Source organism: Onychostoma macrolepis, chromosome 18 (assembly GCF_012432095.1).
Source record: "Onychostoma macrolepis isolate SWU-2019 chromosome 18, ASM1243209v1, whole genome shotgun sequence".
Taxonomy (NCBI): domain Eukaryota; kingdom Metazoa; phylum Chordata; class Actinopteri; order Cypriniformes; family Cyprinidae; genus Onychostoma; species Onychostoma macrolepis.
The window spans coordinates 33,771,261-33,785,827 of record NC_081172.1 but is presented as its reverse complement, the minus strand read 5'-3'; the positions used below and the strand labels follow the sequence as shown (position 1 = coordinate 33,785,827).

General features: G+C 41.8%; 1 protein-coding gene across 1 annotated transcript in view; it reads right to left on the bottom strand.

Annotated features, from left to right (window-relative positions):
• The window catches only part of ppfia1 (PTPRF interacting protein alpha 1), a 41,401-nt gene that overhangs the window by 23,506 nt on the left and 3,328 nt on the right, over window positions 1-14,567 (bottom strand). The window contains 14 exon segments of the mRNA XM_058750871.1: window positions 107-236; window positions 317-399; window positions 610-672; window positions 2,106-2,237; window positions 2,665-2,748; window positions 5,207-5,341; window positions 6,427-6,573; window positions 6,656-6,828; window positions 6,831-6,879; window positions 7,783-7,884; window positions 8,740-8,814; window positions 8,896-9,060; window positions 11,795-11,896; window positions 13,476-13,736. Of these exon segments, the coding sequence (XP_058606854.1) occupies window positions 107-236; window positions 317-399; window positions 610-672; window positions 2,106-2,237; window positions 2,665-2,748; window positions 5,207-5,341; window positions 6,427-6,573; window positions 6,656-6,828; window positions 6,831-6,879; window positions 7,783-7,884; window positions 8,740-8,814; window positions 8,896-9,060; window positions 11,795-11,896; window positions 13,476-13,736 (1,701 nt within the window).

The window sequence follows — 14,567 nt, the reverse complement described above, 5'->3', positions numbered from 1 at the left end:
ATCATCATGTGAACGCATGAGTTTCATCACTGCAGATTCATTTTTCTGTCCTGAGCGAGCTTATATTTAGATGTTGGCGCTCTGTCCCAGTGTAAGCCACGCTCACCTTCGAGGGCTCGTCTCGGAGCGCAGACACGCGGCCCTTCTGCGGTCGTCTGAGCACCAGCGCTCCGCTGTAGGGACTGTCCATCGCTGACGACACCGACACCGGGTATCTGAAGTCCGGCGTGCCGCGCCTGCGGGAAACAAAACCCACATCAGCACAAAGCTCCGAGCGCAGCGGCGCGGCTGACTCTCGTTAACGTCCTCCAGTTACCCATGATGCAGCAGAGAGTTGCTCCGGCTGCGGCCGCGCTCGTGTTCGGTCCTCATGGTCTCGATCTGGATGAGCAGCTGCTCCTGCGGTCACAGATCAGCACTCGTGAGCAAACAGAAATCACAGCGGAGCATAGCGCTGCACCATAAACCGAAATAAAGTTGCAATCGCGATCAGGGAAAAGCTGCGATTGTCATGTGCATCTTTCAGTGAAGCACGGTTCTGTGATCAGTAGTAAATCTGAAGTGCTTCCATTGATTCAACGTGATTAATAAACACAGGCACACACTGACCTTCTCATGATGAGCCTCTTCTATCAGCTTCTTGGTGTGCTCCAGATCCCGGATCAGAGCGTTCTACGTCACACACACACACACACACACACACACACACACACGAGACAAACGTCAGACGATATGGATTTGTGGCCGATGCTGATATCTCAGAGAGCTGAGTGTCCGATATACATGATCTCAGACTATGTAATATATAGATAAGGTTTGTCAAACTCAGTTCCTGGAGGGACGCAGCCCTTCAGAGTTTAAGGTGCGTTCACACCATATCGTAAGTACCGTAGTAACGAGATACCAACTTAAAAAAAACAACAACAAAAAAGCGTTCACATCCTCGTAGGACTCGTAATTACAACTGGGAGTTTCTGAGAGCTACGGCTTGCACCACGTGACCGCTGCACTTCACACAGAACCAGAGAAAACGGCGACGCTTCCAGTAGTAAAATGTAATTAAGCAGTTATTTCGTAATATTTATGTTTTAAAATCCGTGTAATTGACTTTTGCCAATGTAGAGGTCTTCATACAATGCAATGTGAGCATAAACTAAAGACCTGCAGCACAGAGTTAGATATCTAGGCTATCCATGTATTAACAACCTAAAGAAATAATTATAAAGTGTAATAATAATGCATTTGCATAGCAACTGTTAAAGGTGTTTTACGGCTGCCGGTAACATTCTTTCACACGGGTTCATTTTGTTGTCGTGAACAGCGCGTGTTGTCATCTCAGAATTACGGTAATTACGACATGGTGTGAACGCAGCATTAGTTCCAACCTGCTCCAACAGCTTTCACACAAGCCTGAAGGACCTGATCAGCTGGATCAGGTGTGTTTGATCAGGGCGAGTCTGACACACTGATGTAGAAAGCAGGAAACATTCACTCCGGTTAATCGACGTGACACAACACTGGTATCCCTGCGGGGTTCAGCTCGATTCAGTGCTCCTTCACTTTTAAACAGTCACACAGAAGCACACGGGAGCGCTTGGAAGCCGCGTCTATCAGCGGATCCGTCTGTGTGCAGATATATTAGAGATCCGCTGATCTAAACAACAGTGAAGCAAGACACCATCAACACAGACTATCACAGCAAGCCTAGGAGAAGGACGCATAACGATTCATCAAATTACATTTGTATTTACTTTGAATACTATTTACAAATTAGAAATTAATTCTATGAAAATATAATTTGAACAATGAATATACTTTCGATAGCATCTTCTTGAATCTGTAATCATATTAGGGGTGTAACGATTAATGGATCGATTCTGTGATTTTTCTAAAAATATGAAATAAAAGAAAGTAATCACAGTAACTAACAGAGCACTCATTAATGACTAACGAAGACGGAGAACGGGAGCTCTGTGCGCTCAGAATAAGCGTTTCTGGCTCATCTGCCCGACTGGACCTTTCAGGGCGGACGGTGATCATTAATAAACGCAGTGGACTCCTCGGTCTTGACTGTGTTTGGGTCGGGGACTAGATGTGTGCGGTACCTTGTCCTCCAGCGCAGACATGCGCTCCTTCAGGTGCAGCTGAAGCCTCTCGTTGGACTCGGACAGCAGTTTGTCCACCGTCTCGGACAGACGCTTGTTGTGCTCTTCGTTCATCTTCTCTCGCTGACGGGCCTTAAAACACACAGAAAAGTGAAGCAGCTGTTTATGCTACAGTACGTCCACACACGGCGAGAGAGTCTGACGCGTGTGGCGGCCAGTGATGGGAAGCTTACTTTTAAAAGTAATGCATTACAATATTGTGTTATTTTTTGTGTTATATTTTTTGTGTTATATTTAGTCTGGATCTACAGTAAGATCATGTTCTTACTCCTGATTTCTCTCAACATGGCAACCCCAGAGCTGTCCGTCGATACATGAGAAACACAGGAGCTGGAGTCACTTATTTGAAAAATAACTCGGATATTTCCTTCTAAATTAAAAAGTAATGCATTACTTTACTAGTTACTTAAAAAAAGTAATCTGATTACGTAACTCGCGCTACTTGTAACGCGGCACCCCCAGCACCGCTGAGCCCGAGTCAGGTCTGAAGATCACTCACCCTCAGCAGCTCCTGGTTCTTCTCCTCCAGCTGAGCCTCCATCTGCCGGAGACGCTCCTCCACGTTCCCATGACGCTCCTCCGCCTGCGACAGACACGCACATGAGAAACTACAACGGCTACGAACCCAAGAGAAAGAAAGAATCATGCTGCGACAAGCTGAACTTTCACGAGCGAAAGTCGTGCGCCGTGTCTGGAGTTAGTGAAGACAAACTGATGTGTGAACGATCTCAGTCCAGCGTCAGTGTGGCGCTCCTGTGCTGGGTTCACACGGGAGGAACGATGGACTCCTGATCGACGCCAGCATGAACCAGATCACAACGACACGACCATCATCAGGCAGAATCAGGGATGTGCACAAGTGACCGACTAGCCGAGTACTCGCTCCAGATTACAGGACCAGCGCTTCAGAAGGAGCGCAAGCGTTGCTGCACTGGTGTTACCAGCTTAATGTGCGGAAACAGCTTGCTTTTAAAGTGTTCACCAACTAAATGTGGCATTCACATCAGTTACTTTGAACGGATTCTTTTGACCCAAGTACTCGACTAGAAAATCACTTGAAATGTGCATCCCGAGTAGGGCTGTCAAATAAAAATTCGAATTTCAAAAATAATCCACATTCGAATTCAATAACGTTGCATTTGAATTTTAGGTGTGCGTCAGGCAGCTTTATCAGCGGCACACGAGATATGATGACAATGTAAGTGTCACTGCTTTTCAATGGTTTTTTTAGCCTATTCAGTTGAACTCACTAGATGTTGTTGTTCATTCAAAATATTGCGGAAAACGAGAACGTCGATGCGGAGATGATGTTGTTTACGTCAAAACTGAAACCAAGCCGCTCACACAGAACTCATATTTATTGCATTTTCTAGAGGGACAGCGTTGCACTCGCAGCCGCATGTTTAGAAAGCCATGAAAAATTAATGCGAGTTCAACTTTTAAACAAAACACTTTATGGTGGGTTTTTTTCCCATCCAACTGCATCTCATGTTTTTAAATAAAAAAAAAATTAAAAAGTAGTGTGTGATTGGCTTTCGTTCCTTTGTATTAAACTATGTATACATGATGCGGTTTTGTTTATAATTGTTTATGCAACTTAATTATATTTGGTTTCTAAACATTATGCTCTTTTTTCAAAGATAGTTGTGTTATTTTATTGCTTTGAATAAATGTGCATTAGTAATATTTTGCCCGGTGTGCCCTCTTGTGGCCTCAGGAGAGAAGCCAAAATCTTTTTTCCCCCTAAATGAAATTATGCCTCTCAAATTTGAATATAATTCAAATATTATTAACATTTAAGTGCAAAATTCGAATTTGGTTTTTCAGCCATTTTGACAGCCCTAATCCCGAGTCAGAACGACAGCGTGAGCTCATGTACCTTCATCTGAGAGCGACTGTCCTGAGAGACACTGCACGCAGAGCGCTACACACACACACACACACACGGGAGAGAGAGACAGACAGACAGACAGACTGAGCTGAGGTCATATACAGAGGAGGAGAAAGATTTGAGCTCAATGAACAACAGAAACGACAATTAAAGAGGAGAAAAGGAACTAGACGACAGGAAGTGAAGACGCAGCAGATAAAAACAGTGCAGTGGCTTCATTACTCCGTTAAACACACAGATCTTCTCGTCTGCGCTGATGTTCCTCTCACAATTCACTAAATAAACTACTTGTGTGATTGATCAGCTCACTACAGCACACACTCATTCAGGTCAGGAACACACAACACCAGATCACATTTTCACTCAGTTAGCAGACGAATGATCTTAAAGAAATCTTTTATCATTTCGCTTGATATCACAATTCATTTGATCGATTATTAAAGCTGGTGTTTCAAGCACAACATAAAACTGCATGTTGCTTGCAAAATAAAACCACCTGAACATAAGTGTGCACAGTCCATTTACTCTTGAAGACGTTCACACTATTTCACTGCAAACTGCCCACTCGAATAATAAACCGAACCTCTGCTTTTTCATTTAATGCACAACATTTACAATAAAGCCCCATGTGTGAGTTAAACACTCAGATCACATGCAGGTGTTACGAAATTATATTCACACCACAAAACAAATTAGACATTTCTATGTGAGTTACAAAAAGAAAACTCCAAAGTTGTTTTGTGGAGTCCTGTGATCACAAATAATCAGGAGCAGAAGGGACAGAACGTGTGTCCTAATTTACATGAAATACAGATCAAAAACAGTTTGATGATGTGCACACTGAATAAACTACTGTCACTGTAACACTGTTATCACTAATCAGTGGTCAAATATCACTGCAGTATTCTTATAGAAGTTTACAAACAGCAGTTTCCGTCTTCTGTAAATGGTGTGGCTGTGTGACTTTGTTCCAGGAGGGCCAACAGAGGAATCACAGCCGGATTCTGGGCCGCTGACAGCATGATGACAGCATGTGTGTGTGTGTGTGTGTGTGTGTGTGTGTGTGTGTGTGTGAGAGTGTGTGTGCGTGTCTGTGTGTGTGTGTGTGTGTGTGTGTGTGTGTGTGTGTGTGTGAGAGAGAGTGTCGTACCTTGGTGAGGGCCACGACCCTCTGAGCCAGCTCTGCCTCCACCTCCGGCAGCGTCTCGGCCTTACGCAGCGTCTGCTGCAGCTTCTGCTCCGCCAGCTCCAGACGCTCCTGCAGCTGACGACCCTTCTCCTCTATCTGCACACGCACAGGCGCAGGCACACACACACACACACACACAGACAGACGCGCACGCACACACACACACACAGACAGACAGACACACGTCAGCCTGAACTCATGATCCATCACGACTGGTTAATCACAAACACACGGATAATCACTGAGACCCCAACATCACTGCTTGGAGTAAATGTGACCCGTGCTGGCAAAATGAGTCGGAATGAGCAAATTTTCAAAAATGTGTTATTTTTATTTTTACTTTGTCCATTAAGTTTGAAGGCGATACGAGTCAGCAGAACTGATTTAGAGAAAAATCGAGTTAAAGATTTCTGAAGATTCTAAAGCAACATTGCATATTTTCCTCCAATTCTTTTCTAAATAATAATTACTATATTACTAATCACAGTATAGCTATTTTTTATTTGATCTGTAATTAAAAACAGAACAAATATGCCAATAAACAGTAGTTTAATCAAGAGCAGCGAGTGATATGTTAATGTTTGATTAACATTAAGACAGATCTATATTAAGACCTACTGTAATGCATGGATCTAATATAAGGTTACACATCAGATTTTTCCCCAAACATTAACTAAACGTTCATGTAAGACATAACAGATTACGTTTGTGTGAATCTCACCAAGACACATTTCACAATAACGTACTTTACAGAGGAACGTCTTATGCATGCGCTTTGCAAATGTCAGTGAGTGGATTGTTTTGTTTTCATCAGCATGGGTTTGAAAATCATATTTTACTGGTTTGGACTCATGTCATCAAGAATCTGATATCAATATTCACAAAGCCGGAATGCTGCACTTTGCAACAACAGACTTGTGGTGAGAAGCAGCAGCAGAGAAAAAGGTAGCCTACTCCAAATAAAGATGATTTTAGATGTTTAATTACTTTTGGAGTACTGGGATCACTAGACGAGGGCTTAACGGACACATTTTTGTGAAAACCTCAAATTCGACCAAAACTGACATTTTTCACTTATTTTGCCTGTAGCTCAAGATTAGAGCGTGCGCACTCACACTCATTCAGCCAGCACGGGTCACAGATGCTCTATCTTTGTAAGAGTAACACTGATAAAGACGCACCTGGCAGACCAGCGAGTCCTTGTTGGCGATCTCGTTCTCCAGTTTGTCGTTGATGTCGTGGACAGACGTGGCTTCTCTCTGAGCCGCTAGGTAGCGCTTCTCCAGCGTGGTGATCCTCTCCTCCATGTCCTCCTTCTGAGCCAGAGACTGAGAGAAACAACAGAAACACGGTCACAAACTGGCTCGTTCGACGCGTTCCTCTGCAGACGAAGGCTCTGCTCTGTCGTACCTCTCGCAAGTCTCTCTGCAGGCGGCTGTTGATGTCCTCGGACTTGATGAGGTCTTTGCGGGCCGTGTCCAGATCCTCCTCCAGCTCAGCGACGCGGCCGCAGAGAGACGCCACACGCTCTCTCAGGTGCAGGAGCTCCTTACTCTGTCTGTCCATCGCCTCCTGCAGCTCCCCGTCCTTCCACAATCCTCCTCTGCGCCCATAGAGGCGTCTGACAAGCGCTGCTGTAAACACACACCATGCTTTACACTGGAATATGAAGACTTCAGGAAATTGTCAGTATGCTCAACAGAAACCCTTTCTTGAATCCAGGGTTTCTGCAGGATTTTAAAGCGCCTCAAATTTAAGACTTAAGACCTGCACAAATAAAATGAATACCATATGAGCAGATTAGGGCAATGTCTATAGTAACATATTAAACTGTAAAATGACTGTAAAGAGCATGATTTACAGTTCAGATACAAGTTTTCACAAAAACAAAGTTTTATAAAATTATACACTTCACATTTCAGCCTTTAAACCATTTTTAAGTCAAAAGTAATTGAGTAATTAATTAAATAACATAAATACATTTTACTGTTTAGATTTTTATAATGCATTATCTTCTTATCGATCCACCAGTTCTTATTTACAGCTCACACATGGGTGGATTTTCACATTGGTCTGAACAAAAACTACAGGCTTATTGAAAATGCACATTCATTCTCTGCCAGCAGGTGGCGCTTTCAGAACGGCAGAAATATAACCGTTTCCCCGGTTCAATTAAATCAGAGCCTTTTGAAGTTTATCACATTAAGCCATATCACAATTCTGGTGTTTTTATGGCCTTCAATTTGATACAACTAAATATAAGACTTTTTAAGGGCCCGTGGGAACCCTGGTATTATTTTGTTGAAAATATCACTCAAATTGAGTGAAACAATTCTGCTTCTGTTCTCAGGCCGAAAGAAAAGAAAGTTCCATCTGTTTACACTGTGTTGAAAAGAGCCAGACGGTACAGTGGCACGTCAAGAAAGCTAAACAGCTCCATGTAGGATTATGTCTATATGTGAATAGAAGCCAACAGTTAATCAGTTCATCATCATATTGATTACTCTTTCGATGACTTTCTGGAGCATGGTGTTTACCTTGCCATTAGTGTTCGGTGCTGCATCAGAGCTGTGATTCACTTCTGCTGATCCATCAATCATCACCTTCTTCTGGTTGCTCTGCTCCTTGAGAAACACCAGCTATAACAGCCCAGAGACAAGCGTTTACCACCGTGACATTGTTATTAAGGCTGAAATGATTAATCGACAAAAAATTGTTAATAGTCGTCGTTTAATCTCATTTGACCTAAAGTAAGGAGCTGCATTAACGCGGTTTGATCAGTGTGGCGCTGTAGCGCAAGACCGTAATTCAGCCTCCTGGATGCAGTTCAAGAGAAGACGCACACGGAGTGTAAACACAGCCGAACCAGACGCTGTATGTGCTGCGTGCTTTCCTCTCAATAACGAAATAAACAAAAATGACAGCGGTGAGAAAACAGCAGTTAAGAAAGCATCTGTTCATAGCGATGTGGATATGTTTGCATGAGCTCTGCAATCGGCACTCACGTTTATTTATATAGCGCATTTTATACAAGAGATTGATTTAAAGCAAGCAGCTTTACGGTATTAGACATTAAAAAAGCAGTGCATGTTACGCTTTCAGAATTACAACTTGATTTTCTGTTATAAAGCAGCTATCCATGTGAGCAGCTAGATAATGATAAAATCTTTTTATTAGTGAGTGCTAAATAATAAATAAAAACTCATTACATTAAAGTGACAGTTTGGTTTGCATACATTAAAGCTTAATCTAGCTCAGGACAGTTTTGATTTGATTGTTTTAAGAGAGCTAATGTTTTGAATAAAACAATTTATACAAAAATAAAATGTCTTTAGTTCTAAAATCCATCTAAAATAACACAACAAAGCCTGTGAAATAATCGACGATTAGTTGATTAATCGTTAGATCTATTGATTATCAAAACAATGGTTTGTTGCAGCTCTAATTGTTGTAACACGGACTGTTCTCTGAGGCTGTGATTGGTCCGGTCTCACCTCTTTATGAGCGGCTGTGAGCTGCTCCTCCAGCATGCTGCATCTCTCCAGAGCCACACGCAGACGCTCTCTCACCTGATCGAAACAAACACGCCACACATAAAGCACATCCCAAACACGCCAGCGGCACACACGTCAGCTTCCTGAAGCCAGTACCTTCTCATCCAGGGCTTTGTGGTGCTCGAAGAGAGATTTGAGCGCCTTGAGCACCTCCACCTCACTGGAGACGCCGGCGGGAGACTGCGCCTGACGCTTGACTACGGTCATCCTCAGCGAACGCTCGTGACGAGACACCAGACACTCCAGATGCTCCAGCAACAACTGAGATCAGCAGCCGACACAACACAGATCACGCTCAGACTGACATCAAACCACAGGGAGAAACACTGGCCGACCCTTATCACCACATCAGCCTTGACAAAGAACCATGGACCCTTTTCACAAGACTGTGATGATGCGTTTCAACAGCATCAGAAATCCAGAGGTTTTTTAATATATTTTCCTTTTTTAAAAATGTATGCGCATTTATAACACTATACTTTGTATTATACGTGACCCTGCAGCACAGAAGCAGTCATAAGCAGCACAGCTTTATTTGCAGCAATAGCCAACAATACACTGTATGGCTCAAAATTATACGTCTTTCTTTTATGTCAAAAATCATTAGGATATTAAGTAAAGATCATGTTCCGTGAAGATATTTTGTAAATTTCCTACCGTAAATATATCAAAACTTCATTATTGATTAGTAATATGCATTGCTAAGAACTTCATTTGGACAACTTCTACATTTCTTTTTTTTGCACCCTCAGATTCCAGATTTTCAAATAGTTGTATCCTAACAAGCCATACTTATTTATTCAGCTTTCATATGATGTAGAAGTCTCAATTTTTTTTAAAATTGACCCTTATGACTGGTTTTGTGGATCAGGGCCACATACAGTCATGGCCAAAAATATCGGCACCCTTGCAATTCTGTCAGAAAATGCAACACTTCTCTCAGAAAATTGTTCCAATTGCAAATGTTTTGGTATTCACGTGCTTATTGTTTTTGTTTGCACTGCAACAACACAAAAAACAGAGAAGAAAAGTCAAACTTGATCAAATTTCACACAGAACTCAAAAATGCACTGGACAAAATTATTGGCACCTTGTCAAAATTGTAAGAAATAATTGCTTTTCAAGCATGTGATGCTCCTGTATTTCGTATTTAGACACACCTGTGGCAGGTAACAGGTGCGGGCAATATAGTAATCACACTCGCAACCAGCTAAAAATGGAGAAAAGTTGACTCAGCCTGTGTGTTGTGTGTCACACTGAGCATGGAGACAAGAAAGAAGTGTAAAGAGTTGTCTGTGGATTTGAGAGAAAAAATTGTGGAAAAACATGGACAATCTCAAGACTACAAGTCCATCTCCAGAGATCTTAATGTTCCTGTGTCCACTGTGTGCAATATCATCAAGAGCTTTACAGCCCATGGCACTGTAGATAACCTCCCTGGACGTGGACGGAAGAGCAAAATTAATGAAAAATTACAACCAAGGATTGTTCGAATGGTGGATAAAGAACCTGATTAACTTCCAAACAAATTCAAGCTGATCTACAGACACAGAGTACGACAGTGTCAGCTCGCACTATCCGTCTCCATCTGAATGAAGAGGGAGACCCAGGAGGACACCGCTGCTGACACAAAGCCATAAAACAGCAAGACTGGAGTTTGCCAAAACTTGTGACAAAACCACAATCCTTCTGGGAGAACGTACTGTGGACAGATGAGACCGAAGTAGAGCTTCTTGGTAAAGGACATCACGGCACTGTTTACAGAAAAAGAAGTGAGACATTCACAAAGAAAAGAACACAGTCCTTCTGGCACTGGATGCCTTCACTGTGTGAACGGTGTCATGAAATCTGATGATTACCAAAGAATTAGAAAGCTGCGTCTCCAGCAGAGGTCATGGGTCTTCCAGCAGGACAATGACCCCAAACACACTTCAAAAAGCACTCAGAAATGGTTACAAACAAAGCGCTGGAGAGTTCTGAGTCCCAGAGAACCCCTGTGGAGAGATCTCAGAACAGCATCCTTCAAATCTGAGTGACCTGCAGCAGTTTGCAAAAGAAGAGTGGTCAGGAATCCCAGTAGAGAGGCGTAAGAAACTCATTCATGGTTACAGGAAGCCATTGATTTCAGTTATTTTTTCCAAAGGGGGTGCTACCAAATATTAAGTTAAATAATTTTGTCCAGTGCATTTTTTGGGTTCTGTGTGGAATTGTATCAGATTTGACTTTTCTTCTCTGTTTTTTTGTGTTGTTTCAATGCAAACAAAAAAAATAATAAACATGTGAGTACCAGAACATTTGCAACTGCAACAATTTTCTGAGAGAAGGGTTGTATTTTCTGACAGAATTGCAAGGGTGCCGATATTTTTGGCCATGACTGTATAACCTTTGCATCAAAAAAAAACAACAAAACTCATTGCCGCTGCTGTGAGGGTGTTTCTAATACAGCGTCTGTGGGAAGGGCAGTAAATTTGACATCGTTCTCTCGTCTGACTGCAGTTATCAGTCTTGCTCTTTTTTTCCCCCTCTTTTTGGAAGTCGTGAAAACACATGGGAGTTTTTCTTTGGTTATCGGAGCAAATGGGAATGCAAAAAATATATTTGTGGCAGTCTCCCATTCACTGCTATAGAAGTTTACCCAACTATGACAACTTCCTCTATTGAGGAAATCAGAAATGTGAAAAAGGTCCATTACTGTGATGATGAGACAAAAATCAGTGCCATTAATCACTGTCTATTCATATGACAACTGCTAACAGACTTTTGTGGCAAAGAATAGTTACTTAAGAAACAAAGATTATGGTGCTATGCTAATGCACTGAATAAAAAACTGAGGATGTGATGATCCATAAAAACTATAAGCAGTAAGCTGATCTGCACTACTTTCTTCTTCGTTTAAAGTGAAAAAAATCAAGTTTGATTGTATCGATCATATAAAAATATATAAAATTAAAAAAAACAAATTTGTACATGCAAGTAAATGTCTGAGAGAACTCACGCGCGTGTTGTTTCTTTCTGCTTTCAGCTCGGCGATCTCCTCCTCTCGCTCCAGCAGCTGCTCGCGACACATATTCACTTCCTTCGTAAGAGCAGCAAACTCCTTCAGTGCCATGAAACACAAGAAAACATGATTTTAAAGAGGATTCTGCTTAAAGTGACACACAGTGATCCATCAACACAAACAGCACTCAATGGAATCAGTAAGACGACGCTCATGCACAGTCTCACAGGAGTGTCACCTATACTTTGGGAAAATTAGGTTATTAAAGGAACAAAAGGCTGTTTAAACTGCTTTAGGTCTATATTCAGGGGTTCTCATAAGAGCACCTGGAGATCTGGTTTGGTCCTCACACTGCACATAGTGTGACCCATTAAATATAACTATTAAAAACAATAATAATAGTGAAGAAAATATTATTACACTTTATTCATTTCGTTCTTTTAAATAAAATAAACAAAATAATAAAATGTGATAATACTATTTAATTTTAAAATAAAAAGAGAGTATTAAATAAAAATACAATTATTTTATATTAAACTTAAAAATAAAATAAATATAAATATGAATTTTCATCATTTTCAAACTTAAAATCAGCAAGCTTTTATTTTGGCGGGTTGCCAGCAAATAAGTGCATATGCACTGCCGGGTTTAGCGCTGCTGACTGAAGAGCGGTGAATGAAATGTCACAGTTTTGCACTGCTTTTATAAACGGCAGCGGATAGCCTAGATTTATGCTTTCAGTTCAAATAGAAATCTAATACTGTATTTCAGTTTGTCGATCTAAAATGCTAATTGCACATTTACAGCAGTCAACCATGTCACGAACTTATGAACTTATTCACACAGCGCATTTTTTATTTTGGTCACGCATGTGCACCCCTGTCTATATTCCACTTAGGGCTGCAGGATAAATCGAAATTAAATCACAATCGCAATTAGGCAAAAGCTGCGATTGTCATGCGTATCTTTCAGTGAAGCACGGTTCTGTGATCAGTAGTAAATCTCCATCTGAAGGCCAGAGAAACTCCAAATACGCCCCGCAGAAGAAAGATAATGCACATCATTCCAGGAAAGAGAAGATAAACACAGGACTACGACAATATATGGTTTATCTGAGTTCTTCTTATTATAATTTTCATTATAATGAAGTATATTTATAATGCAATGCTAAGAGAGTTTGGAATAAAAGCATGTTATTAAATGTGGTATTTTGTGGGACAAGAGGTTCATAAGTGCTTCTCATGTTGCTTTTCCAAATGCACGTTATAAACGACTCAAACTCACCGGGTAAAGGCTCGATGGTATACAGAAGCGGCTTCAGATGGAGCAGCATTTACTAAACAGAGCCGTAGTTCAGTGACAAGCTACGCAAACTGCTTTCATAATCGCACAATAAACGGCTTCACTGTTAGTTTCCGGTATCCCTTCTAGCCACAACCCTGGAACAGCGTGCATTATCTTTCTTCTGCGGGGTGTATTTGGAGTTTCTCTGGCCTTCGGATGGAGATTTACTACTGATCACAGAACCGTGCTTCACTGAAAGATACGCATGACGATCACATTCGATTAATCGTGCAGCCCTAATTCCACTGAATTGAATTGCTGTGTTAGGGTTGAGCGGCGGCTGGGTTTCTTGCTGACAGACACAGGTGTGCCAGCGGTTGTGAGCAGCAGTCACCTGCGGCAGGGCGCTGTTCAGCTGTCTCTGCAGCGAGTCTCTCTCGTGGCTGATCTCGTGCAGTTTGCTCTGCGTCACACACAGGTTCTCCTGCGTCTCTCGGAGCGTGTCCAGCAGTCGGTCTCTCTCCTCCAGCATAGACACCATCAGAGACTCAAAGTGGCCCTCAGAGTCTGTCTGCACAGGAGAGCCAGGGCCCAGAGGGCCTCCATTACTGCCGACCTCCGCCTCGCTGATGGTGGGCATCACCTCGCACATCATCTACACACAGACAGCACAGCGTTACCACACTGACACAGACCAGAAGCTCTGGACTAGATGTCTAGTCTTTACTAGTTACAAAGACTCTCTGAAGACTATGTTACTAACTAAACAGAGTCACCTCAGAATTAGTAACAGACGTTGTGTCATTATTGAGTAGTTACTGGACAAAGAGAGACAGAGAGAGAGAGCAAGTGTTGTCTGTGTACTAAAAAAAGTCTTTTTTTTCTTATTTTTTTTAATTGAATTGCCCACTAAGTTTTTACTATGGTTTGTTTGCTATAGTGGCTTTTAGGATGAATTAAATAACTCTGAAATAACTGAAATAATTTGGTAAAGCGATGTAATTAATCTGGTCAAGCATCCAAGAAAGTAGTGGAATAATGACATTTAACAAACAGACTAAAGATCAGACCAGCAAAAGACTGAGGATCAGACCGGAAACATGATGAAAATAAGACCAGTAACAGATTTAAGATCAGATCAATAGAAGACAGAACCAGTAACAGACAGAAGATCAGAAACAGACTGAAGATCAAATCAGAAACAGACTGAAGATCAGACCAGTAACAGACAGAAGATCAGACCAGTAACAGACAGAAGATCAGACCAGTAACAGACAGAAGATCAGACCAGTAACAGACAGAAACAGTAACAGACTGAAGGTCAGATCAGTAACAGACTGAAGGTCAGATCAGTAACAGACTGAAGGTCAGATCAGTAACAGACTGAAGGTCAGATCAGTAACAGACAGAACCAGTAACAGACAGAAGATCAGATCAGTAACAGACTGAAGATCAGATCAGTAACAGATTGAAGGTCAGATCAGTA